Below are 27,714 nucleotides of genomic sequence, written 5' to 3' on the forward strand. Positions count from 1 at the left end.
TTTTTATTTTTTTTAATTCATTGTTTTGTATTTCTAATCAAGTCCTCAAAAACAGCATTTTTCTACCTCAAGATCTTAAGCCGTTTTGAGCCTGGGCACCAACCACAATGGTAATGGTTCTGCTTCGCCTGAACATTATCATGCAGCGGTGTCTCTGACATCACAAATCAGCACATTTTCAGATGACTCAGTTCAGTGAGGGTGAATATTGTGAGAGGAGAATTGGAAGAATGCGCCAATATGAGAATTAGAGACATAGATCATATTAATATAAGTCCACATAGCTAGGAAACAATGCTAAACACTGAAAAAGGCCATTTATAAGATAGTTCCCCTTTAAATTTCAAATCAAGTGACAGGAAAATGCAATATCGGTCTCAACGTGTTTTTCTGATGATGGATGTAAACATTGTAATTACCTCTGGGATTTCAGTGGTGACGGTGACTCTGAAGAGGTACATGGACACGTACATACCAGCCATCATGGAGATGAGCAGGCCATGGCGAGGGTTGCCATGGGTACCCAAGCCTTGCTGGTGGTGGGCAAGAAGATATTAAGGACTTTGACAAAACTGTAACACACGCTTACAGAAGTCTAATTTCAAGCTGTCTTGGTATGGTGCTTTAACCCTTACCCTCCCCCCAGGGTTTTTATTATTATTATTATTACAAACCCATCTGGTCAATCAAGGTTTTTATTATTATAACAAGCCCGTCTGGGCAATCAGGGTTTTATTATTATAACAAGCCCATCTGGTCAATCAAGGTTTTATTATTATAACAAGCCCATCTGGCCAATCAGGGTTTTTATTATTTAACCTTTTATTTACCTAGGCAAGCAAGAACAAATTCTTATATACAAAAGCAGCCTGACCAAAAAGCAAAAGCCTTTTGAGGGAAGGGGAAGAGGGGGACGGGACGAGAGGCTGCAACAAAAACAAGGTTATGTCATGCATACAAGCAAATAAAAAATTACAGTAGCAATAGTATACAAGGAAAATTACAATACATAAGGGAGAGAGAAGGAAAGAGGGAAAAAGAGAAAGGGAGAGTGGGAACCAGAGGGAGAGAGAAGAAAAGTAGAGATGCACAGATAATGTTTACATTTAGAATGCCTTGTTGAATGCATCCAGTGAAATTAACACATCAATGCATACTTTTATTGTCAAAAGTAAGCATAATGTTGTGTTAATTCCACAACAAGAGATATGTGATGTTAGTTACCTGAAATGATTTCGTTTTTGGGGGGGGGGGGGGACCCTGCATACATCGGTATCGGAAATTAAGTTGGACAATATCGGTATATCGGATATCGGTAAAAAAAAAATCTATAATACATCATTCTATCTATCTATCTATCTATCTATCTATCTATAATATTTTTGGTATGCGTCCATGGTAATTATATAAGGAATAAAGTCAAACACGGCCTTATAGCCTAATCGAGACTTGCCTTTATTTGTCAAAATTAATAGCCATACCCAGCCAATAAAAGGGACATGGCATTTAATTGGAACACAAACCCTTTCACTACCACACTACAGAAGGTTAACCCTTTCACTACCACACTACAGACAGTTAACCCTTTCACTACGACACTGCAGACGGTTTAGTGTGGTAGTGAAAGGATTAACCTTCTGTAGTGTGGTTGTGAAAGGGTTAACCCTTTGTCACATGGCAGTGAAGGGGCCTTCTGTATTGTCGCAGTGAAAGGGTTAACCATTTGGTAGTGTGGTAGTGAAAGGGCTAACAGCCGATCACATCTAAAAATGGAGAGCTAGATTGTGTTCACCACTCACCCGAGCCACCGCTCTGTCCGAGAGCAGGCCTGCCGCAAGGCTGCCCACAAAGCCTCCCAGTTCTAGGGCACTCATGTAGGAACTACCTGCAAGCAACACGGTTAGAGTTAGAGAAACTACATCAGCTATAACATGATCATCAATATTAAATAAGGAGATTCAGCGGAATGAGATGTGTAATTCTGTTGCTAGGTAACAGCTTGGACACATGTTTATTTACCCTGTCAGTTAGTGATACTAGTAAACAAATAAACTTGGGGTTCATTTAGAATGTTTTACGTGTTCAGGTTGAAACCGTCTTTAACCCTTTCACTACCGCACTACAGGTTAACCTTTCACTACCACACTAGACGGTTAACAGTCTGTAGTGTGGTAGTGAAAGGGTTAACCTTCTGTAGTGTGGTAGTGAAAAGGTTATTTTAATTATTATTAAAGCCGTGTTACTCATGAGAATAGTCTGTCCTTTGTCCTGGATGAGGAAGAGCTGTCCCCAGTCAGTGACAGCCGTCTTCACCCCAAACACCACCAAGTAGCCCAGGGATAAGACCCACAGGAAGGGGGACAGCAGGAACTCCCTGAGGGTGCAATCACTTTTGCCTGGTGTGGAGAAGAGAAATGAGGAAAGAAACATCAACAACCCCTCAACACGGATACGTAGACACATAGATATATATAGCTAGATGGTGCAAGGCGGAGTCTCCAGCGTAGTTCACTGGTGGCCATCTTGTCACAGGCAGCACGCCCACTCATAACATGAATGTCTATGGTACATGCACCATAGACATTCATGTTATGAGTGGGCGTGCCGTCTGTGGCAAGATGGCCGCCATGTGGCAACGTCGGTCTCCATTGGCCAGCAGCGCGGGTGAGTCATCTAGCCTTTATATGTCTATGGGCAGACACACAAGTCAAGTGTATTTATATAGCCCATTATAACAATTATACTGTATGTCCCAATGGGTTTCACAGACCCACACCACAATGGGACACCCCCAGGGGCTTCATGTACATGTCAAAATACTTCCCAAAGGTCAGTGAATACCACGATCACAACACCAGAGGAAGCTCCACAAATCATGTTAAACCCAGATTCGGCTCAAACAAGGGACTAAACACGTTTCGCAATTATGCCACATCAATGTGGAACGCCCTACCCAAAGCTGTAAAGGAATGTGAATCACTACCCACTTTCAAAAACACTCTCAAAGAACACCTACGGGAGACTGCAATTCGAAACTGGCCCCTACAAATGTCTTAACCCAGTTGTACAGTAAATTACCAAGTATGGCTTTGTCAGTATTCCAATGTACAGTGTACAGTGTGTCCCCCCCCCCTCCAATGTACAGCCCCCACCCACCAACCCCACCCCACCCACCTCCAATGTACAGTTTCTACGTCAAATGTATATACACTCTTTTTGTACCACAAACAGTACTGTATTTGCAAATCTGATATGTCATAAATGTATAGATGTAGCAGTACTGTCTATCTGTATGTCATATGTTATGATGAATTGAAAATGGGGGACCCTGATGTAAACAAGACGAAAGTCTCTCTGGTCTGCATCCCCTTAACAATTGTATGTATTGAGCTGTACTGTACCCATTCTGCAATCTGTTAATAAACTTTTCAATCAATCAATTCAATCAATCTTTTTCTTAAAAGAGCCCTATTTTCCCATTGTATATACACTGACGACTCCCAACGCCCCCCCCCCCCCCCCCCGCCCCAGGGAGCTCAGGCGTACAACAGGTGCAGAGACAGGCACACACCAGTGTTGTACTGCTATTTTTTAAAGTGGGAGAGCACACCTGCTGTCTGACTACGATTGTAGAGTGTAGACGGTGCCTACATTTGGTTTACAGCTACGCCCCAGTCATAGCCTTGTATCTGGGGGGCGGGGGGGCGTTGGGAGTCATCAGTGTATATATACAATGGGAAAATAGGGCTCTTTTAAGAAAAAGGTTGGGAACCACTGGCCTAGTGACCAGAGCTGGTGTACAGAGCATCCGACTAGTTCGGCTAGCAAGCAGGTGCACACTGCAGTGGTTCCTATTCTCCAGAAATGTCCTTTTGTTCTTTTTACTTTGTTCTTAAAAATCAAGCTAAGTTCGTTTTCCACAACAGGTACATACCGTTGCCTTAAAGGTCCCATGCATTATAAATGTCATTTTTCAGTCTCTAGCATTGTATTATAGTAATAGGAGTTCGTATCAATGTGTTTTAGGGTCTAAATACAATATTGGCGAATTCCTCCGTTTCAGCCCAGCCCCTCTGTGCCTCTAGTAAATCGGGTCATTTTGATTTGAAGTCCCTGAGCACGTCACTGGGCGCTGTGGATAGACAGTGATGCGATTGGCTCTGTGGTTGGAGCTAATGCCCGCCCCCATTCTACCTAGACTGACTGTACACAGCGAAACCATTTCCTCATACTCGAGAGGGAGAGAAAGGAAGAGAGAGGGAGAGAGAGCACTTGGGGGGGGGGGGGGGGGGGGGGGACCTGCAGCGAGCCACACACGCAAACGGGAGATTGAAAGAAAGAAAAAAAAAACAAGCTGCCGGCGGACTGTCTTTTTTTTCTCTCTCTCTCTCTCTCTCTCTCTCCCACCCCCTCCCTCTCTCGCTCTCTCTCTTCCCCCCCCTCCCTCCCTCCCTCTACCAGTGCAGACTGTGTGGCACTGTCACTCAAAGTGCTTATGGGCGGAGCCAGGCCATAACAGCCTGATTTCTAGAGGCTGAAAAATGATGGTTTCGAGTACTTGATTAGAAATATAAAACAATGCATTTTTTTTTTTTAAACTTACAAATGTCTTCAATAGACCAACAGGAATTGTGTAAAGTTGCCCAAATAGTGCTAGGAATATCACTGCATAGCACCTTTAATAACAAACTACTATGAATCAAAAATATATTTTTGTGATCAAAGATACGTTTATTTATTTTATTTTTTAGCTTGGCCGTTTAGTGACAACTGTCTTTTCTGTAACGATGAGCCACTGGCTAGAGAAGCACTATTGGACCACTGGTTGTGTTGCCTTGATGAGCCACTGGCTAGAGAAGCACTATTGGACCACTGGTTGCGTTGCCTTGATGAGCCACTGGCTAGAGAAGCACTATTGGACCAATGGTTATGTTGCCTTGATGAGCCACTGGCTAGAGAAGCACTATTGGACCACTGGTTGCGTTGCTTTGATGAGCCACTGGCTAGAGAAGCACTATTGGACCACTGGTTGTGTTGCCTTGATGAGCCACTGGCTAGAGAAGCACTATTGGACCACTGGTTGTGTTGCCTTGATGAGCCACTGGCTAGAGAAGCACTATTGGACCACTGGTTGTGTTGCCTTGTGCTGCTGCCTATGATGCTCTCGGAGCACTTTGTAGCAGACATTGGGCTTCTTTGTTGCCATTTATTCAGTTGCCTACTAATTCAGCAGACTTGTGGCTGGATGTTGTGGGCAATGACATAAAGTAGTGATAAGCCTGCACTCCAGAAAATCAGTTACAGAACAGTAAAGGGAGTAATCTACTAATCATGAAAGAAATACCCTCACTAAACAGAAGATCATGAAAAGTTCACATAACATTATCTCAAGATTACTTCTTCCAATGACGAAAGCGGTTCATGTCATTTGTCATCCCCCACACATCATCTCAGCCCACTGATGTGTCCTTAAAGGAAAACTCCAACATTTTGGGAAATTAGCTTATTTAACATCTTCCCTGGAGTTAGACAAGAAGATACATACCTTTTTTGTCTCTCTGGATGAATTAGGCTTAGGGAACGCCCGCACCGTTAACGTAGCTTCATCACTGGAAGTGGGTCAGACCTTTACCCTGAAGTTCCCTACAGTCCCCTATAGTCACGAAATACTCCAAAATACAACTCCAAAACGTTCCTGTAAACATGTTGTGACCCGTGTATTTATTACCACATCGAGAAATAAAAAATAATTGAATTCGACATTTACGTTTTCTAAGCAAATATACTTGGAACAATTTTTTTGCAGAACCACTCCTCTCTGGGCTCAGTGATTTCACGTCACCAGTGCTACTTTCTAACTTGAGGCCAGTGTTTGTTTACATTTTCATTTCGTTCAAAGGATCCGAACCGATTGAAGTTTATGGATACCATGACTGTGGTAAGTTTTCATTTATGTTTTTAGATGGAAGGCTGTATTCCATCTGTCTAACGTTAGCGAATATTGTGAGATTGATGAATAGGACAGTCACAACGTTGCTGGACTATCGACCTAGTTAGCCCCTTTCATGACTGATGCGCGGCTACAGGGTTTGGGCGAGTGAATCCACACTCGTGGTATTATTATAACTCATTTATTGTGCAACGCTAGCCCCTTAAAATTTACCACAGTCATGGTATCCATAAACTTCAATCGGTTCGGATCCTTTGAATGAAATGAAAATGTAAACAAACACTGGCTTGATTAGAAATACAAAATGATTTTTTTTTTTTTAATATTATTTTTTTAAAACCTTACAGATGTGTTCCATAGACTCACAGGAATTGTGTAACATTGCCCAAATAGCGAAAGGAATAGCAATACACGGGACCTTTAAATCTCTTATACCATGCACCAGTTCCTCTCGTTGCCTACCTCCTTTGGCCTCTTTCTTGGCTGCAGCCTCGATGTTAGGCAGGTTCACGTCTTTCGGCTCGTTCTTTATGAACGCCAGACAGACGAATGAGAAGCAAGCACAGAAAATGCCTGACGTGGACAGAATGGTCCTCCAGTCGTAGTACTGGAGAGCCACGGTGGCTATTAGAGGACCCAGACTGCCAGCCAGGTTCATACTGCAGGACAACACAGCCCACCACGTTCCAAACTGGGAGGGCTCAAACCACTGTGAAGAGGAGACACAAGAGGAGAAGTCAGGACAACACAGACCACCACGTTCCAAACTGGGAGGGCTCAAACCACTGTGAAGAGGAGAAGTCAGGGATACATTAACTTGTGTGTTGGAATCGTTACTATTAGACAACTGTTCTCATTAGCAGCGGTTCTCAAACTACGGGTTGCGAGTGCGACCCAAAGTGGGGTCGTGGGTAGGTGACAGCACATTGGCAAATTTGCTAAATTATGCCTCGTTTTATAAATGTGTATTGATAACATAGTGCTGTAATTAAATGTTCTAATAAATATGCATGATCAAGTTCAACAACGTGTGCTTTTATTTTTTAGATTCCTTAATTCCATGTTGAAATGACGCGATACATTAACACTTTGAGCGCCACGCCCGAGATTTCTCTGGTTTACCCCCCCGACCGTTGAATGCCACGTCACGAGTATTCTCGTTTTTTTTTAAAAAAAATTTAATTATCGTTCTGAAATCATATTGCATCAAGCGAGCCTACCGTTGGAGATCCAGGCACCGCCGGCGCTCAGATGTGAAAAAAGCTATCGTCTCCCAGATGGTAAATCACCCTTTTGAAAGTGAATGGGAGAACGGATTTCTGACTCCACATTTTACTTCTCACCGATTTAACCGGGGTCTACCAGAGTTCATTCTGGAACCTTGGTGCCACGGCGAATATGTGTTCTACTGAACACACGGTGGATCAATACAATTATCGATTTTTTCGAATGGCGATCGGAAATTGGAATAAACCATTTGGATACCATCTGACCTCAGGTAAGGAATCTATGTTATCAGTCTTAGGATAATCAGACTCGTTTTCATGGATATATAAGTGTTTCCCCTATATGTGATATAGCTGTTTTGACAGTAAAAGCCATCAGGAAATAAGAGTAGCGATTATCAGCGCGCGGCACGAGCGCACACATAATACTATGGATCATCTAGCGTTTATTTGAAAACGATTCATAAATAGGCCGACAAATGACAACGTTCTGGAATATTCCAGTAAAAGACGATTATCATCATAGGGTTGTTTTTTCCGCGAAAACAAGTGATTTTCAAAATGCTATCAAACGGAAATGAAGCGATAAAAAAACAATCTGCCTTGACAATGTTGACTGGAAAATGAGTCTTTGATAAGCGACGGGCAGATTAGACACATAGCCATAATTTAAAACATAGATTAGGCGATATTAAGTTAACATTGGGAGTGGATGGTGGCATTCAAGGGGGTAAAAAGGAAAACACTGCTGGCTCCCAAAGGTCGCCAAAAAAAAATCCTAAAAAAAATAATAAAAATAAAGTTTGAGAACCCCTGGCTTAGAGTGAACAAGACAAACATCTTTCTCAGGTCTGCATCCCCTTAACAATTGTGTGTATTGAGCCGTACTGTAATGTACCCATTCTGCAATCTGTTAAAGTTTTCATTCATTCATTCAGTCAATACTTCCATTGCGTATAAATTGAGGAAGCGAGCGAGTCCGCGGCCAATCGGTGGACGGGTCACGTGGGGGGGGTTGCGGCCAATCAGAGGAACCAGGAAACCGAATTCCGTTGCGGAAGCGATACACGCATTAGGGCTAGCGTGCCACTCCGTGCCAGTAAGGAAGCCAATGGGAGGTCGGGGAAATTTGCGAACGCCTAAACGATATCTTAAATTATGGCTATGGGTCTAAAAGACCCCTCGCTTATCAATGACTTGCTTGCAGTCAACATGTATTAAACGGATTGTTTTTTTCATTGGTACATTTCCGTTTTATAGCGTTTTGAATACGAGTATAGTTTGAGATTTTGGAGAATTCCAGAGAAATTCCGCGATAATAGCCCTTTACTGGAATACACAAAACATGTAATTTCTCTGCCGATTTATGAATCGTTTTCAAATAAACGCTAGATTATCGATAGTATGTGTGTACTTATGCACGCTAGAGAAGCGGGCTGAAAAATGGATAATGGCTAACGTTACGCACACACACACTGCGATGGCGGAGAAAAAAACATCCGATTACCCCAAGACTGGTAAAATAGAGTACTTACCTCACATCAGATGTTCTGCAAAAAGATTAATCCAATTCCTGATCGCCATTCCAAATATTGATCACGTTTATTGATCCAACGTTATAGCACCAAAACACATAATCGACGCTGCTTCCAGTGGGGGGACTCAATGAAATAGTATCTAGCTGCATGCCCGAGAAGTAAAACCGGGACCGGACTTGTTTTTTTTTTTATGCACAGTCCCACCCAATCCAATCCAATACCATCCGGGAGAAGATAGGCGGCGGTATTTGCCCTTTTCGAGCTCAGACCCATTCCCAATGATAACGTCAGGCTGGATGGATGAAAAATGAATGGATATTGCTAATAAAAGAAACAACGATTAAAACCTGAGTTCTCAGGTTTTCTCGGGTCTTGGCACTCAACACATGGTGAGTTAACCCGACTAATCTCGTGGTTGGCACTGAATGGGTTAAGAGCGGTTTTGAATGTGGGTAGGGATTCACATCATTTTACGGCTGTGGGTAGGGCGTTCCACATTGTTGTGGCAAAATTCCGAAATGGAGGAAGGGGAACCATGTGAGAATGCTATTCATCGACTACAGCTCGGCATTCAATACCATAGTCCCCTCCATACTCATAGCCAAGCTCAGGGACCTGGGCTTGAACTATGACCTCTGCCAGTGGGTCTTGGACTTCCTGACGGGCAGACCCCAGGTGGTGAGAGCAGGCAACTGCACCTCCTCATCCATCACCCTCAACATAGGGCCCCCCCAGGGCTGTGTTCTGAGTCCCCTCCTCTACTCCCTGTACACACACGACTGTGTGGCTCAGCGGAGTAGCAACACAATCATCAAATTTGCTGACGACACAGTGGTGGTGGGCCTGATCTCTGCCAACGACGAGAGGGTCTACCTGGAAGAGGTCAAGGTCCTGGCGGGATGGTTCCAGGAAAACAGCCTCTCCCTGAACGTCAGCAAAACAAAGGAGATGATTGTAGACTTCAGGAGGTCGGGGGTCAAGGACTACAGCCCCCTCAGCATCGACGGGGCACCGGTTGAGAGAGTCAACAGCTTTAAGTACCTCGGAGCCTACATATCCGAGGACTTGACATGGACCACACACAATGACAGTGTTGTGAAGAAGGCACGACAACGCCTCTAATTCCTTAGGCGCCTAAGGAAGTTCCAAGTCAGTCAGAAGATCCTTAAGAACTTCTACTCATGTACAATAGAGAGCATCCTGACTGGCAACATCACCTCCTGGTTTGGGAATAGCACTGCACAAGACCGAAGCAGACTACAAAGAGTGACACGTTCAGCCGAACGCACAATTGGAGGGGGGCTCCCCACCCTCCAGAACATTTACAACAAGCGGTGCAGGGGCAAGGCTAAGAGAATCATTAAAGACTCCAGTCACCCGAACAACTGCCTCTTTGAACTGCTGCGGTCAGGCAAGCGATACCGGAGTCTCAAGGCGAGCACAGAAAGACTCAGAAGAAGCTTCTATCCCCAGGCCATCAGGCTGCTAAACGAACAATGAACACTACACAACAACAACCATCAAACGCACATAGCACACACATCCACACGCACACACTCACTTTAAACAAACACACTGTAGCATCCACTCCCCACACTTTATATTTATTGATGAAGGATTGCACTACAACTCGTACACCTTAACTGTAAATTGTACCTAAATTGTACCTCATCCCATTTCTGCTTTGCACTATATAGTATTGTACATTAGTACACTGCATAGTATTGTATATTATATGGTAACTCAGTTACGTCTATTCTGCATCGAACATTGTACATATGTCTATACTGAACACTGACCTCATTTTCTACTTCTAATTTACATGCTATAATATGTTATTTGATACTATCTTGTCTAGCACAGTCTCTGGAGCGTAACAGTAAGAAGCATTTTGTATGAAAGTATTCTGTACTTCTGTATGACAACTATTAAAGAAACTTGAACTTGAAACTTGAAAACTTGAAATGTGTTTAGTCCCTTGTTTGTGCAGAATCTGTGTTGCACATGATTTGTGGAACTCCCTCTGGTGTTGTGGGCGTGGTATTCACTGACTTTTGGAAAGTATTTCGACACATTTCGATGGGTACCTGTGTGGTGTAGTGCATCTTGTAGACCAGGCCCATTGCAAGTTGCTGTACTCTTGTCGTCTACTCTAAGCCATCCTAGGTAGTCAAAGTGGGCAGGGGTGAGGTGGGTTCTAGGAGTAAGGTCAAGTAGTAGTCTGACCAGTTTGTTTTGTGATGTTTGTAATCTTGTTTTTAGCGCCTTTGAGGTGCAAGCATAGTCGTAGTACCCTTGAATGAGTGCTCCTGCCAGAGTCTTCAGGGTATTCTTGTTTACCAGAGAGGAGATCCGGTACAAGAATCTAGTTCATTGGTTGACTTTTTTGATTACATTGGATGCCATTTTGTCACAGGAAAGATTTTCCTCTAAGATGGAACCCAGGTATGTAATTTCATCTTTCCTTGTGAGGCATTCCATGACCCTTACAAAAGAGTACAGTATCATGGTATTGATGGTAGTGAGGAACTGGTGCATGAAATGTGATTATACCATGGTATTATTTAAGTACAAAAGTGCCACCATGGAGATGCATGGCTTTTAGTATTTATTAGGGGTGTAAATATTTGACCCCACAACGATTCGATTACGATTCAATGAATCATGAAATCTCTTCATTTGACCACGATTCGATTTGATCCGTTAATTCCCCAAAAATACACAAATGTGGCTGGGGGAACTGATTCACTCAACATGAATGGACTATAGGTCAATAAAGAATAGACATAAAAAATATATATATTATAATATTAGAAAAATAATAATTCTCAAATCGATGCAGTTGAATAGTCACCTTAGGATCGATGCATTGCGATGCATTATACAATGGCATGCAAATTTCTTGATACCGATTAGCTGAAAGTTGTTTCAGACGTTGTTATTTCGCACACTCCACGTGACCCCAGAACCCGCCCACAACCGAATAACATTTTTTTTCGAATGAATCTGCCGTTCATTCGAATGAAACCAAGATGCCGGACAATAATCTTTATGAATGGATGTATTGATTTCGTCATAACGACTCATTCAAAAAAGATAGTCACCTGGAATATGTTAGTTGTTTACACAATGTTGGATTATGTAATTAGTTTGTCATGACCCATTGTAAAACAAAATATAAATCGCGGGGGGGGGGTTCTGAGGAGAGTGGCCACTAGCTGACAGTGCCCTCTGTCTCGGGTGCCGGAGAGGAGAGAAGCACAACATGAGAGATTAGACGCACCTAAATCCATTTTTGTTTTAAAAATGGGAAGAGCAATTGGTATTTCCAGGAAATGTGCTTCTTTTGTTGCCCGTCCCCTTTTATGTCAGATAGTGCAAAGTTTAGTTTTATGTCATCTTGACTATTGCTCTGCGATGTGGTCATCTGCTGCCAGTGGTGACCTCAGAAAGCTCCAGGTGGTTTACACTAATGTAATTTTAGCTATATTAATTGTTACAGTAGGTTCATTATGCATTGTGTGTACTGACTTTTAATAATTTTGTTTTTTGCAATAGTGATTGTTTGTGTGTTTTTTTGTGTGTGGACCCCAGGAAGACTAGCTGGTTGCTATCGCACCAGCTAATGGGGATCCCTAATAAAATCAAATCAAATCAAATCATTGCGGGGTGAAAATTTGCCGCAAAACATTCATATCTTTGGAACCGTGTGTGTTAAATTGTATCTGAATCGGGAGATTATCTTCTCTCGTCACAATTGAAATTGTATTTCTCCGTCGCGCAAAAGCTGGCTGGCAGTCTCATTGAATAATATAAGTCTGTAAACTTATACAGCAGGAGAAGCCGGAGAAGGAAAAAAGACATGCTGACATTGACGAAAACGTTATCATTATCATTGTACATTTTGATCTATGTACATGTATGATGTTACCCCGAATATGTAAAGCCGCGGGCACCGACACGATTTACACCAATCATTGTTTAAGAAGCACAGTGAAGTTACCGGTTGTTATTTCGTACAACACTTAGAGCCATATGGAATCCGCGATCACGGAATCGCGGAATTGAGCAATAAAAATGGAATCAACTAATGTTGTGGGACTTGTACAGCACTTTGTTCAACTTTGTCAGTGCTGTAAAGTTTAAACCTTTTTTAAATCTTAGACAAACAAAACACTTTGCTTTCATGAAATATTGTAAGCCATCATTTGAGGCTTTATAAAAGCAGCACAATGAACACAAATCTGTCAGTGCCGAGTCCGACCTCATCTTAAATAACAAACAGCATTGCTTGTTGTAGTTAACAAATAGAGGCAGAGTTGATTTTGCAAAAATAAATATTCTTTTTTATTTTAATAATCGAATTTTATTTTCATATTCGAATCCCATGCCCATCGAATGAAGCTTCGAAGTATTTAAGACAGCCCTATTAAATGGACTGTTATATCTTATTAAATTGTGGACATTTATTCATTCCCACTTATTAGACACTATTTCTGATGGTAAAATGAGCGTACAAAGCAAAATACAGAATTCTGAAATATTAAAATGGAAAAAACGGAATTTGGAAAAAAATTAAATGGAATTTGGAAAAAAATAACGGATTTCATATGGCTCTAAACACTCCACGTGACGCCAGAATCTCAATGTAAATAAACCATAATCACCCTACAAAAAAAGTACTGTATTTGTAAATCTGGTATGTCATAAATGTATAGATGTAGCAGTACTGTCTATCTGTATGTCATGTATGTCTGTAAACTTGTGCATAACGGAGTGTGGCTCTATAGCAGTCATTTTATATGAAGTTTGTTGTTAGATGGCATGCTTTGTAGCAACCTCCCTCTGCTTCAAAAGGACACTGTCGCACGAAACGATTTCACTGGATGTCCCGGACGCGTGTAGCTTATTCCCAGCGGAAGAGTGCGTCGCGTGCTTCCGCGTTTTCCCTGATTGGCTGCGACGCCCATGTGACCGCGGCAGCGCGAGAGAGCGGCAGTGCGGAAATAGGCTGTCTATTGCCATTCTCTAAGACAAACTCTAACCTTAACCAGCTCCTTAACAGCGCCTAAACTTAACCCTTCTAACCTTAACCAACTCCGAAACAATGCCTAACCTTAACCAACTCCGAAAGAATATTGCCATTCTCTAAGACAAACTCTAACCTTAACCAGCTCCTTAACAGCGCCTAAACTTAACCCTTCTAACCTTAACCAACTCCGAAACAATGCCTAACCTTAACCATAACCAACTCCGAAACAATGCTTAAAGTTAACATGCCTAAACTTAACCGGCGAAAGAATGCATGTTAAAAAAAAAAAAAAAAAAAAATGAAGGGAATCGAACTCGTCACCAACGGACCGCAGGATCCACAGCACGGCAGCATACCAGTTGAGCTAAGCGTCGAATGAAAAACATCTGGGATTACGGCTACATAATGCCGCAAGCTCTGCCGCTCCGCTCTGCGGCTGCCGCGCTGCGTGTCGCAGCCAATCAGAGAAAACGCGGAAGCACTCGGCAGCACTCTTCCGCTGGGAATAAAGAATAGGCGTCCCGGACACAATGGAAGTATGGATATATTCGTAACGAATAATTTAAAAAAAGATACAGTCAACTGGAATATGTTAGTCGTTTACACAATGTTGGATTATGTAATTGGTTGGTAAACATTTTTTGGACCTACTTTTTCTGCAGATGGTTGTGTGAATAAATCTCCATTATGCTTAAATTACTGTGTGTTTATTCTATAGCAATAAGGTTGGGTGAATTCGGCCATTGTATAAAAGTATTACATCACTTGAAGTAGTGCGTTATAGGAATTAGATCACACCTAGGGGGGTCTAACGACCCTCCGCTGTGCGTCGGGCCTAACAACCACCCCTAGGCGTGATCTCATTCCTATAACACGTGATGTAATGCTTAATTGTTACACCCCTAGTATTTATACCATGGCTGTTGGAGCCAGATTCAGTCCTTATTATTCATTTAGTTATATATATGAAGCAATATTGTTTGGAAAACGATCTTGATTGGGCCTAACAAAATAAATTGTTTGGTTCCTGTTGGTTGTCAGTTAAGGCCATGGGTAGGTAGGGAATTTATTTTATTTTATTTTTTCCCACGGCGACTATGGATAGGGAATTTCTTTATTTAATTAAAATGTTCATGACAACATGGATGCATGTACTCTGCCAGCATGTTTAATATCCATAATACTAAAGGTTTGATTAAGATTTGTATGAAACTTTATTGTAAAAAAAATTACAGAATTTTAACTCATAAAATATATAGGGTCGTACCTAAATCGGCAGGGTCGGTCGGCAACCGGAATCAAAACATTTATTTTGATAAGCCCTGATAACATCTTTATTTGGTATGATTTGGATGAGTGTTGCTTCGACAACGTGGAGGCATGTCTGGTCCAGCCCATTTTGAACCGGTGATTGCAGCACCCGAGTGTGTGAACACACTTTTATCAATGGGACTGGTGCCCTAGTAAAACACGACACTGGAAATGCAAAGCATGCAGCCCAGACGTTTTTTGACCGTCGCAAGCGCTACGAATTTGGAACTTTGGAAACCAGAACACCATGCAACGGGAACAAGCCAGCACACCGCCACGTCGTATGGTAAGAACCCATCCACGCTAAACTAAGCTTCAAGTAAATGACAATAAATACCCTTTTTTATAAACCAAACTATTTCATCTCCGCTGTTTTCTTAAATTTTTTTTTTTACTTTTTCTCCTCCTGTTTTTTTCTCCCATCCCAATTTAGTCGTTATGCCAATTCCCCCCTCCCCTTCCTGGTCATTGCTCGCATGTCACTATCAGATGCTTCCTCCGAGACATAGGAGACAGCCAGCAGCATCTTTTCACCTGCCAGCGCGGACTTTCATTGGTGAGGTGTAACGTGTGGGAGGTCACACTACCCTCACCATCTCCCTCCCTCGCTGTGCAGGCGCCCTAACCGACCTGTAGGAGTCGCTGTTTACAACGACCAGAATACCACCCCACCGGCTTCCCTCCCGCTGACTCTGCCAATTGAGCAAGTATGACGGCCAGCCAAGCCGGAGGCAACGCCGACAGCCGGATTCGATACCAGTGTCTCTCGCGTTGATGAGCGCTTAGTCCGCTGCGCCACCCAGCCGCCTATCTCCACTGTTTTCTTACGGAAAAGTGCATGCGCGGGTCAACCAAGGCTGTGGATCTCACAATGGCTGATACCATAATGGTAAAACTGAAATGACCATCAAACAACCATGATACATGTACAGTATAACAGCACTGCAACATTTAACAGTTAATGTATAACTTTGCCTTTGTTTACATTCAACTTGATATCTGTATGGTAAACGGACGTACAACACTGTATTGGTGTCGTGTATGTAGCCACTTTTTTTTTTACTAGCGTGATAGTTTAGAGAACTATATCGGTTGGCGGAGCCGAACTAAAAACAATAGACGGTATTATCATTTAATGTCCATCATTTTCAAGTTACTTGTTGTTAGCTAATGGTAAATCGCATTAAAACTGTATGAAAGCAACGTCAGACAGGAGCTTGTATTTTACACTAGGCTATAGTTGTCCTGACATTGCCGTAACAAGGGGTCTATTTTGAAGCATTGTTTTGCCTTGTTTTTACAGAATGAGGGGTTGTGCACCCTCTGACAACATGTTAAATATGTGCATTGTGACTTTTCTGCAGTTCAGCTGATGACAAGTTTGATGTTAAACTTGTAAGCTGTAGGGTCCCCCAATTTTTATCATAAATCGATCAATACAGACCGTATTAATTAATGTTGAGTTTCTTTTTCAAATGTAGCCAAGAGTAAAGACCTTAACCCTATCAAAACAGCAGTCAAAGTGTATATTTTCAGCACTACGTTTGTTTACCGATGTTAAGATTTACCGAAAATAGGCTAAAATTTATCGGAAAAATAATAATTACATCTCTCTTTTATCGTAAAACCATGAGGAAATGACTAAATCCAGATTTAGACACTTCCATTGGAAGGAGGAGCTTTTTCCCTATACATAGATGTATGATTTGGCTATAATAAGGTCAAGGTAAAATTCAAATATGAATTTATAATTAAAATAGATTATAATTTATTACAGTATCTACAAATCATCTTCCCTTTATTAATTTGCTTAGATTTTTTGTACACTTGATCTCAAGAAGGTGCTGAATGAGCTCGTAATTTCATGGTGTTATTCACCGGCGAAGATGCAAAAAAGAAATAATTTATATTCTCCTTTGTTTCATCACAATTTACTCAAGCCTAGTAACTAACAGACACAATATTGCTGACACTGGGAATACATACCCCCAGGTCCCTAGATACCACTTACTTGGGCATGTACCTTTAGGCGGAATCTTCTTAAAATAGGGCTACAGCTTAACAGGTTAAGTTTGAAATGATAATGCTGCTACACGTTGACAACAGGACTGAAACGGGTGGCTAGGTGGTGCAGTGGGCAAGGCGCTCACCACCAATGCAGGAGACGCTGGGTTCGAGCCCAGCTCTCCGCATTGCATTCAGCTTTGCTGGTCGTTCATACTAATACATTTGGCAGTATTAGGGGGTGGGAAGCTGATGGGTGGGGATCGGACGTTGTGGACAGCGACTCCTACAGGTCGGTTGGTGCGCCTGCGCAGTAGAATCAGGAAGCGACGGGGGCGGCGTCCCTCCAAAGCGCAGACCCGACGCTGAAAGATCGCGCTGTGCAGGTGAAAAGATGCGACGGCTGCTACCTCGAGTACCGGAGGGGACTCGTGCAATGTATGGCTTCGTCCACATTACAGCCGGCTTGTGGGAGGCATGACCAAACAGCGTTCGAGACAGGGGAGGGTAGAATTGGACGATACGAAATTGGGATGGGAGAAAAATAGAAAATGGGAGAAAAAGTAGATAAAAAAAAAGAGAACAGGACTGAAACGGAGGTATAGAGGCTACTAGAATGCATAATCCGAGTAGTTTTCTTTTACAGAAAAAAAAAAAAAAAAAAAAAAAACTTCAAACACATGTTTAGGGGACCTCAAAGACTTATATTAACTTGTTGAAAAGGACTAAAATATGTCCCCTTTAATTAACAACCTCATATCAAAGGACTGTCACATTCCTAACCACAGTTTTACCACTTAAGTGTTGAGATTCTATTGTTACACACAGATGTTAATACCTCTGAATATGTCTAAAATGTCAATCCCAGAATGATGTAATAATACAGCTGCGGCCATTACGGCTCTAAACTTAAAACCCAAAAGACCAACCACTCAGCAAGTGAGTGACCAGTAACATGACAGTCAAGTCAAGTCAAGTCAGTTTTATTTATATAGCACATTTACAAATGACTAACAGACAAACCAAAGTGCTTTACAACATGATAAAAACACATACAATGCAATAAAATACACTAAAATTACAGAAAAAGGTAAAGTACAGTACATAAGAAAGCAAGGGCAAAGTGCAATATAAAAAGAGACAGGAAAATTGGATAAAAAGTCCAGAGTGACAGCGGACGTCATGTGTAAATGCTAGGCTAGCTCTGGTCAAAGTCCAGGGAGAAGAGGTGTGTTTTGAGCAAGGATTTAAAAACCTCTAGGCTCTGGGCAGATCTTATGTGGGGGAGGCTGTTCCAGAGCCGGGGGCAGCAGAAGCAAAGGCTCTATCTCCCCTAGTTTTAAGCCTGGTCCTAGGCACCTCCAGCAGCAGCTGGTCAGCAGACCTTAGGGCTCTGGATGGGGTGTGGTGATGCAGGAGCTCAGCTAAATACAGTGGAGCCAGTCCGCGTAGTGCTTTAAAAACAGTCAGTAAAAGTTTAAAATCAATACAGAAACGAACGGAGAGCCAGTGGGGAGAAGCCAGAACTGGTGTGATGTGGTCACGTTTCTTGGTACCGGAAAGCAGACGGGGAGCCGCATTTTGTACCAGTTGCAGGCGAGGGAGCAGCAACTGGTCAATGCCGACATACAACGCATTGCAGTAATCCAGCCGGGTCGAGATAAAGGCATGGATCACCCTCGCCAGATCCTTCTGGGAGAGGTATGGTTTAGTCTTGGCCAGGAGTATGAGGTGGAAAAAGCTGGTTAAAACCGAGCTAACCTGCTTATCAAATTTAAAATGTCTGTCAAAGATTACTCCAAGGTTTCTGACAGAGAAGCGGATATTTGAGCCCAGAGGGCCTAGGGCATTGGCAGTAGGGTCAACCGAATCATTACTAAATAAAATTCTGTTTTGCGCTCATTTAAGTTGAGAACGTTTGCATTCATCCCTAGTTTTATGTCAGCCAGGCAATCTAACAGTGGCTGTAATGTAACCTTGCCTTTTGCTTGTAGGGGTAAATAGATCTGCACATCGTCGGCAAAGCAATGGTAGGACATGTGCTTTGCAATGATTGAGCCTAAGGGCAACATATATATAATAAAAAAAGGATGGGGCCCAGTATCGACCCCTGGGGCACCCCACAGGTAAGTAGAGTTGTTCCGATACCGATACCAGTATCGGAAATGCCGCCGATACTGCCTAAAATGCTGGTATCGGTATCGGCGAGTACCCTCTAATGTTGCGCTCCGATACCATATATAAATAATAATAATATAAAACAAACGTGTGCTAATCAACCGTGAATTAAAGTGTCAATTGCCATTTTAACAGCAGAGCAGACAGCAGATACTTTCTTAAAATGCCATCGTCCCGGCAGAGCGCTGTTGACGGGGAGCTCTGATGTTATTAGCATTAGCTGAACAGCTAACCGAAAGCTAGCATTAACTAACGTTAAAGGTTTAGCCATAACGTTACCTTGGCTAAAGTTGGGGCTATTCATAATCCAGCAATAATGGCTGCAGACCTGCAAGCAAAGTACAGCAGGTTGGCAAAGGAGTATTCCAAGTTAAATCACAATGTCACCAGTAACGTTAGTTTTTCCATATACCGGTAGCTCTGATGCTAGCTAACCTAGCTCACGGTAACGTCGTCATTGCACAATTGCACGTCGCGTACACAATTAATGACATGTTGCGGACAGCCATATCGGCGACAATGTTTAGCTTTTAGTGCCAAATGATAAGAGTCTTTGGTACTAAACGGAGCCTTCTTGTGGAAGCAAGTGCAGCAACGAATAATGTCCGTGTGGAACTAATGTGCCAACAACCTTTCCGTGGGTGAACTCATTGAGATAGTTTTCAATTACTGATACTAATACTAATCTATACAATCACCTGTTGTTGAATAAAACGTTATAGTTATTACTAAAAAAAACAGTATATAAACAGTAGCTGTATTAAAAAAAAAAAAAAAAAAAAATTGTATAATATTTTTTTTATTTTTTTAATGTATGCACTGGTATCGGATAAGTATCGGTATCGGCCGATACCCAAAGCTTAGGTATCGGAATCGGATCGGAAAGGAAAAAATGGTATCGGAACATCTCTACAGGTAAGAGGGGCCACTGAAGAGAAGAATTCTCCAAGCTGGACTGAGAAGCTCCGGCCAGTCAGGTAGGACTTAAACCAGCTTAGGGCGACACCTGTGATGCAAACATATTTTTCCAGCCGCGACAGGACAGTGTGGTCTATAGTGTCGAAGGCGGCAATCAATGACAATCAATTGGAACAGCCACAGGTATGTAAGACCTTGTGGATCCTTCTGTGCTTTACACCGAATCAGCAACAGATGTGTAGCTACTGCACTGAGCTGATCTGAGCCAGTCAGAACTGTAGCTACTGCACTGAGCCCATCAGAACTGTAGCTACTGCACTGAGCTGAGCCAGTCAGAACTGTAGCTACTGCACTGAGCCGAGCCAGTCAGAACTGTAGCTACTCGTGAGTCTGCCTCAGGGCAGCTCTGGCTGCAATTGTAGCTTACCACCACCGGTATGACTGTGTATGAACGAATAATGGACTCTGAAGCGCTCTGGGTGTCATGAAGAGCGCTATATAAATCCAAGCCATTATTATTATTACTACACTGTGCTGAGCCAATCAGAAGTCAGAACTGTAGCTACTAAACTGCATTGGGCTGAGCCAGTCAGAACTGTAGCTACTGCACTGAGCTGAGCCCATCAGAACTGTAGCTACTGCACTGAGCTGAGCCCGTCAGAACTGTAGCTACTGCACTGAGCTGAGCCTGTCAGAACTGTAGCTACTGCACTGAGCTGAGCCCGTCAGAACCGTAGATACTACACTGTGCTGAGCCAGTCAGAACTGTAGCCACTCCACTGATCCGAGCCCGTCAGAACTATAGCTACTGCGCCAATCAGAAATATAGTTACTGCACTGAGCCAGTCAGAACTGTAGCTACAACACTGAGCTGAGCCCGTCAGAACTGTAGCTACTACACTGTGCTAAGACAATCAGAATCATAGCTACTACACTGTGCTGAGCCAATCAGAATCGTAGCTATAGCTACTACACTGTGCTAAGCCAATCAGAATTATAGCTACTGTGCTAAGCCAATCAGAATCGTAGCTACTACACTGTGCTAAGCCAGGATAAGGTGCTACTAGTCATCCTGTCAGCAGAGGGACACACCTTTGTCCAAGTGGTACCCTGTCTTATAAATTGCATTTTCCAGTGTTTAGCATTGTTTTCTAGCAATGGGGGTTTGTATCAATGGGGTCTGTGTCTCCAATTCTCATTTTGGCGGATTGCTCCAATTCAGTTGAGACAATATCCTCCCCCAGTGAACTAAGCCATTCTGATTTGACTCGCTCCCTGACGTCAGTAGGTGCTGCTGATCTGCATAACCATCGCCCCCTCTATGGTTGTAGTGCACTCAACAACAGAGCGAGTGGAAATACTGACACTTCCTCAAACGGGTTGACGTGCGCGGGTGCCAACAGAGAATCAACAATTTTCTCAACAACGGAGCAGTGGGAATAATGCGGAAGCGGTCTCCCTGTCCCCGACTCTCCCTCTCTGTGTGTAATACAGTTTACACACAATCGCTCAAGCCGCTCACACGCTGTGTGGGTGACGGTCACTCAAAGCGCTTATGGGCGGAGCCCAGCCCAAAACAGCTTGAAGTGGAAAAATGTTGCTTTAGAGTACTTGATTAGAAATACAAAACAATGCATTAAAAAAACTTACAGATGTGTTCCATAGACTCACAGGAATTGTGTAACATTGCCCAAAAAGGAATAGCAAAACATGAGACCTTTAAGGCTCTATTCTATAAATACAATCTCCTGCAACCTAATCCCCCCCTCTCTCTTTTATCTAGTATCTGTACACTGAGCACATGCTGAAGCCTATTTATTCCACATGCTTTGAACAGTACTGATGTTATGGCAGAGTCTACGGGCTCCAGGTGTCACTGACTACACACATTGAGGCAGGATGCAAAGGGTTGTAATGTAAAAAAGTAAATAGTAAGGATTTGGGAGTTGGAATAAAATAAGGCGGGAATAGTGATAATATCCAAAATCGTAACTGCATTTAAGAACCATCTTCTATAGTGGCAGAATTCTTTAAAAAAAGAAATGTTTACAGCTATACTCTTCCATCTTAGAGCACAAAGAAGAATTTGTTATTAGTAAGTGATGTTATACTGTGATTTTGGCTCTAATGATATTCTGCTGTAGCTGACGTCTCCACAAGCCAGAGATGCCATCTCTGGCCCAAAAGGTCGGGGTCATCAGAGGGTAAAGAGTAGAATTCTTGACCATGCTTGGAAAGGTGCCAACACACAGAGTGACAGCTGCACGTTCGCCGCAGAACATGTCCTTTCACGGTTTGGAAGAGGCGTGGGACCCCCTTCTTTCTTTGGAAGAGAGAGAGACTCCCTGATCAATGTGGGAACCGGAGTGGCCTGTGCCGGTATGCGTGTGTATGCGTTAGTGATGAGGTCGAATTTTCGAATATTGGGTCTTAAGAACAGTAGACTATTTGAAAATTATTTTGGTCAGTCATGTACATCCCTAGTGTGTATGTGTGCGAGTAATGAGTTCCCATCAGAAATGAACATGTTCCTCAGTGCAGAGTGAACAAGTTCTACTACTGTGAACAGAGGCTCTGTGGATTAGAAGTTTGTATTGTTTAGGGCCATCCTCAACCAAAGAAATTCTTAAGTCGACATTGATTGGTTGATTTATTTGACAATCTGTAAAATTGTTTCCCACACATGCAGAAGGACCCGTTTAAATTTAGTGTTCACCAGAGATAGACTTCCTTCTTTCTTTCGGGAAATAACTCATTCACAGGGTTCCCAGACATTGCAACATGAAATTCAAGGACTTTCAATGACTTTTCCAAGCACTATTTATCATTTTAAAGGCATTTAAAAGGATACAATGTGTTTTTTTTTAATAAAAAAAAAATTTGATCCAATATTTATGGCTTAAGAAACCTATTTCCGACAATTAGTTACACTTTAGATTAAAAAAAAGAAAATTCTTGATTCAGAACAATGTTATCATTGAACAAAATGTTCAATGCGAATGGTTGATTTGAATTTCAAGGAGTTTTTAAGCACCTTATTAAAAAATGGGCTGTTTAAGGAATTCCAGGCCTCGACTTTTTTTGGTCAAAAATCAAGCACTACTTCAAGGACCTCGTACGAACCCTGCAGAAGGGTCCGTTTAAATTTAGTGTTCACCAGAGATGGACTTCTTTTTTTCAGGAAATAACGCATTCAGCTTGGAAAAAAAGCATACAAAACGACTAACTAAATCTTTGTTGACTAAGACCACATCCACTGAGTAATGGACTATGTTGTGGGGGCAGGCGGCCCTAATAGTATTACCTTGCGCAGCACCTTCCCACAGGGGGGCCAGCCGCAGCCTTGACCCAGGCCATTGAAGAACCAGAGTAGTGAGAACATGGCCACGGTGGAGGACCAGGAGAAGGCCACATTGATGACTCCCACCACCAACAGCCCGATGGAGAAGAGCCAGCGAGCGCTGATCTGGTCTGACAGCACGCCACTGATGAACTTACTGATGGCATAGGCCATGGTCTGGCTGCTGGTAATCAGACCTGTAGAGACCGGAGGAGGGGAGATTAACCCTTTCACTGCCACACGACAAATGGTTAACCCTTTCACAACCACACCACAGAAGGTTAACTTTCACTACCACACTACAGACTGTTAACAGTTTTTACGGTAGAGTCCTTTCTCAGCACAATCCATGCTGTTATTCATACTGGATACCCACAACCCTGGCTGGTTAGCCACAAAACGAATGTAAAGTAATGAGGCCGCTCTCCAGCCTGTAAAATCCGTGAAATAAACACTGAAAACTACTCCACAGTAGTATGAGTAAGTGCTTTTATTAGTGGCCCAATTAACTTTATATTCATTTTGTGGCTAAACTGAGGAAGAGCTGGGTATAATCCTTTTGTTACGAAGCACAACATGGACTGTGCCGAGAATGGACGCTACTCTTCCACATTATAGATGAGTATAGGAGATGGGGCCAGGGGTCAAAAATTCTGAACTAACCCTTTAACAGTAAAGCATACAGGGTCATTAAATTACAGTTGGCTGTACATTAGAGTATCAAATGTAATTGTATCCTAGACCGTATGCCACATCAAAGCATAGAGGCTACTAGAATAGAAAGAAATTAGGCCTACATTTATTTTTTACCAGTATGATTTTTTTCACTTTCAATCGTTTGTCCAGTCATGTCCATGTCATTTAATTTAGTCTTAGCCTATATGTCATGATTTTGATTTGTAACTTTTTTAGCTTTAACTAGGCAACAATTATATTTCTCTTGAGCGTAGCCAGTGTGCAATAATTGGTAGCTAGTAAAACTATGCTTTCAGAGAAGCTTCCCCAACTCTGGCAATACCTGACTGCACAGATGACAACTCATAACAAGCAGACTTGGATTAAATAGTACTTTTGATAAATAAGTAGCATTTGTAGTATCAGATGGGTAGGGTGTATCAATAGTTGTCAATTACACTAAACACATTTTCCTAGATTAAACATTCTGACGCTAATTGTATTGTCCTGTGTGATGACACCCATCCATATCGTATTTCAAGCAAGTAAAACAAACCATTACTATTTGACCCAGGCTCGTCAAAAACAAAACAAACCTAATAGATACTAAAGCAATGCCATTGTCCTCCTACCCAGGTCATCCTTGTCCAGTTCAATCTCCTTCATCACAGAGGGCATGACGAAGGAGAAGGTTTTTCTGTTGAAGTAGTACAGCGAGTACCCAGTGAACATGCACGAGAAGATGACCACACGATAGTAGCCATAACCGCTGGACCCCATGATTCCAGAAACACAAAACCAAATGGTTGGCGTAAAAAAAAAAAAAAAAGTTGTTGGTTGTTGGAAAAGTTGAGGGAAGTTTAGACTGGGAATCCTTTATTGGTCCTTTTGTAATCGGGAACAGGGCCAATCACGTAGAATGTGATGCTGTAATCAGTGGCCACAGTTGGGACTTTTCTCAATGGTAGGTGGAGATTTTCAAGTTGGTGTTTATACTGGCAGAAAGTGGGTGTTGCACAAGATCTGGCATTGGCTTGACAGTACCGATTCAATCGTTGCCAGAGGGAGACAACCTATTTCTTCCAGGCTGGTGGTACCGTTTGTGGTTCTACTTCCTGTAGGACTAAGGAGGTAGCGACAAACCTCACGCCAACCTAGAAAACATAACAATACAAAAAGAACAGTTAGATCAATTTCTGTAACAGAAATCTAAAGGAAAGTGCGTCAGGTCTGCTGTAAAAAGCAACAGACATGTCAGCCCACCAAATGCATCTTTCTTAGGATCTTCCCATCAAACCTCCGTCCTTTAAATGCCACTTATAGTGTTTGCAGATTTGTATTGAGGTGTCCTTATAGAACCCATCACGGTCTTATGTTTGAGTCGTTAAACTGGCTTTCTCCTCAATTCAGAAGACTTTTTGTTTTCAAATGCATTTACTTTAATTATCCCCCCTATCTAAAGCAGTTCTTAATTCCATATAGTTCAACTTATAATTTAAGACACACGGATCATCCTTTCTTTATCATACCTCGAACCACCAAAGTTATTGGTCGACTTGCCTTTAAATATAAAGCTCCAGCTGGTTGGAACAAACTGCCTAGTTCACTCAGATCTCTCACTTCTTTAAGACATATTTGTTAACTCATCTGCAGACTACTTGCGCACTTGTTACTAATTGCATCTGATTTACTGTGTTATGGTTTACATATCAAACTGTATTTTTTTTGTATGTACACTTATATGGGAAGTTGGGAACATATAATATATTGACGATCCTCTTGGGAGGAATCAGTGTGGACTGTGGTGGGTGAGCTTGGGAGAGCGTCTGTCAAGTGTATAAGTGTATTTTGTTGTCCTGCGTTTTGTTTTGTTATGTATTGTATGTTTTGTATTTTATGTTAAAAGGACCCCCTCGAAAACGGGCATCAGTCACGAAAGGGGCTATCATTTACGCTGTGTATACAGTTGATGAAGGTGTAGTAAAAAAAATATATATATCTATCATCCATGATAGTCTACCTTTATATTTGTATATTAATCTTTCATAACTTTTTCCGTAGTGAAAACTTTTCCAAGGTCTTGACTCTTGACCTCAGATTCAGATTTTCTTATGTGTCAAATGTTCACACATGACAACATTATACATTTCTTGGATCCTCAGCCTTGTAGCAGCAACATGAATAAAACAGGACATCCGAAAAGCAATAGAAATAGCATAAACAGCTCCAATTGCAATAAACTAATTTACGAAGTCTTAAATTAGTTGCAGTCAAGACATACAGTGTTCTGTTATGTGTATGTTTAAGTAAACGAACAAACAATTACATAAATATAACTTTAAAGTAGGCGCGTGACTGACGATTGGCGATTCGGACTGTGTATCCAGGCAGGGTTTATTTCCATCAACCAAGGGAATATTTTCATCAATTAGATTCTGTGCCTTTTTGTTGTTGTCATATTAATCATAGATAGGCTAAATATCTGTCCCAACACATCATTCGCAACATTTGGGCCTAACATCGCATGCGTCTCGACTATTAGGCTACAATAATAAGGATGATAGAGACCGTACCTTTATAGTCCCAATCCCTCCTGCTGTTCGCAGAGTCCTAGTTTCCCATCAATACCGGTGCGCTGTGTCGAACCAAAGATAAGACACTCGAATAAAAAGGGTAAAATAACGCCGTGCGAATTTAAATGAAGAGTTCCGGTCTCGTCATAAGTAGGCGGGACTTTTGTACACAGCCTGTGAGGTTGCTGGATAAGTTTCACACTTGTTTATCGTTGGTTCTACACTGTAGTAGTACATGTTTAGTGGCAAAGTGTCCACAATACCTTCAATTTGTAAAATACGGTTAAATATTTACCTCGATGTCAGTGGTAAAGAAAAGAATAGTCACATTCAACCAAAACCTCTGCATCTCATTGGTTCTGTGTGACGTCCTCGTTCCCAGTTTTATTGCAGCCGCGCCTTGTGTAGCTCACGTGACTCGTTACAGGAAGTGAGGAGGACTTGGTTAATCCCCATTTGAACAATCTCTGGTGTGGTCAACCAACCCAGCGAGGCGCGTGATTACCAAACCAAGCCGCATTTCTCGGAGACTCTCTCTGATTGGCACTGACTGACGCTCTCTGATTGGCCACTGACGCGTTTGCCCAATCCGTGACGAGTTGTGTCTTTGCCCATTTCCACGTCAAACAGCCTGCAAACTACCTGGCGTTCTATCCATAGATATATGGTTCTATCGCCATGCTCCCTCTAAGACAAACTCTAACCTTAAACCAACTTCGAAAGAGTGCCTAAGCTTAACCGTCGAAAGAACTTGCCGTCACGCTCTAAGACAAACTCTAACCGTAACCAACTTCGAAGAGTGCCTAAACTTAACCAGTGTAGAAACATGCGTCGGCCAATCAGAGAGCGTCTCCGAGAAATGCGGCTTGGTTTGGTAATCACGCCACCGAGGCAAGGGCAATGTGTCCTTTTGCGGAAGATGAGGCCTGCTATATTTGCCTGATTTCAGTCAACCAGTCGACTGGAAGT

General features: G+C 42.3%; 1 protein-coding gene across 3 annotated transcripts in view; it reads right to left on the reverse strand.

Annotated features, from left to right (window-relative positions):
• slc37a4b (solute carrier family 37 member 4b) overlaps window positions 1-27,138 on the reverse strand; it is a 48,956-nt gene extending 21,818 nt beyond the window's left edge. For 2 of the 3 annotated variants that reach the window (XM_084319932.1, XM_084319934.1), the window contains exons 1-7: window positions 27,041-27,138; window positions 24,805-25,326; window positions 23,462-23,694; window positions 6,413-6,659; window positions 2,244-2,396; window positions 1,800-1,885; window positions 420-533 (exon numbers count right to left, since the gene is read on the reverse strand). In XM_084319932.1, coding sequence (XP_084176058.1) covers window positions 420-533; window positions 1,800-1,885; window positions 2,244-2,396; window positions 6,413-6,659; window positions 23,462-23,694; window positions 24,805-24,952 — 981 coding nt within the window. In that variant the 5' untranslated portion in view covers window positions 24,953-25,326; window positions 27,041-27,138. Of the gene's footprint in view, window positions 1-419; window positions 534-1,799; window positions 1,886-2,243; window positions 2,397-6,412; window positions 6,660-23,461; window positions 23,695-24,804; window positions 25,327-26,745; window positions 26,813-27,040 lie in introns of those variants that run through there. The other variant, XM_084319933.1, reaches the window with a different exon arrangement.
• Window positions 27,139-27,714: the final 576 nt, after the last annotated feature.

The sequence above is a fragment of the Notolepis coatsorum genome (genome assembly GCF_963971535.1).
Source record: "Notolepis coatsorum genome assembly, chromosome: 8".
NCBI lineage: Eukaryota > Metazoa > Chordata > Actinopteri > Aulopiformes > Paralepididae > Notolepis > Notolepis coatsorum.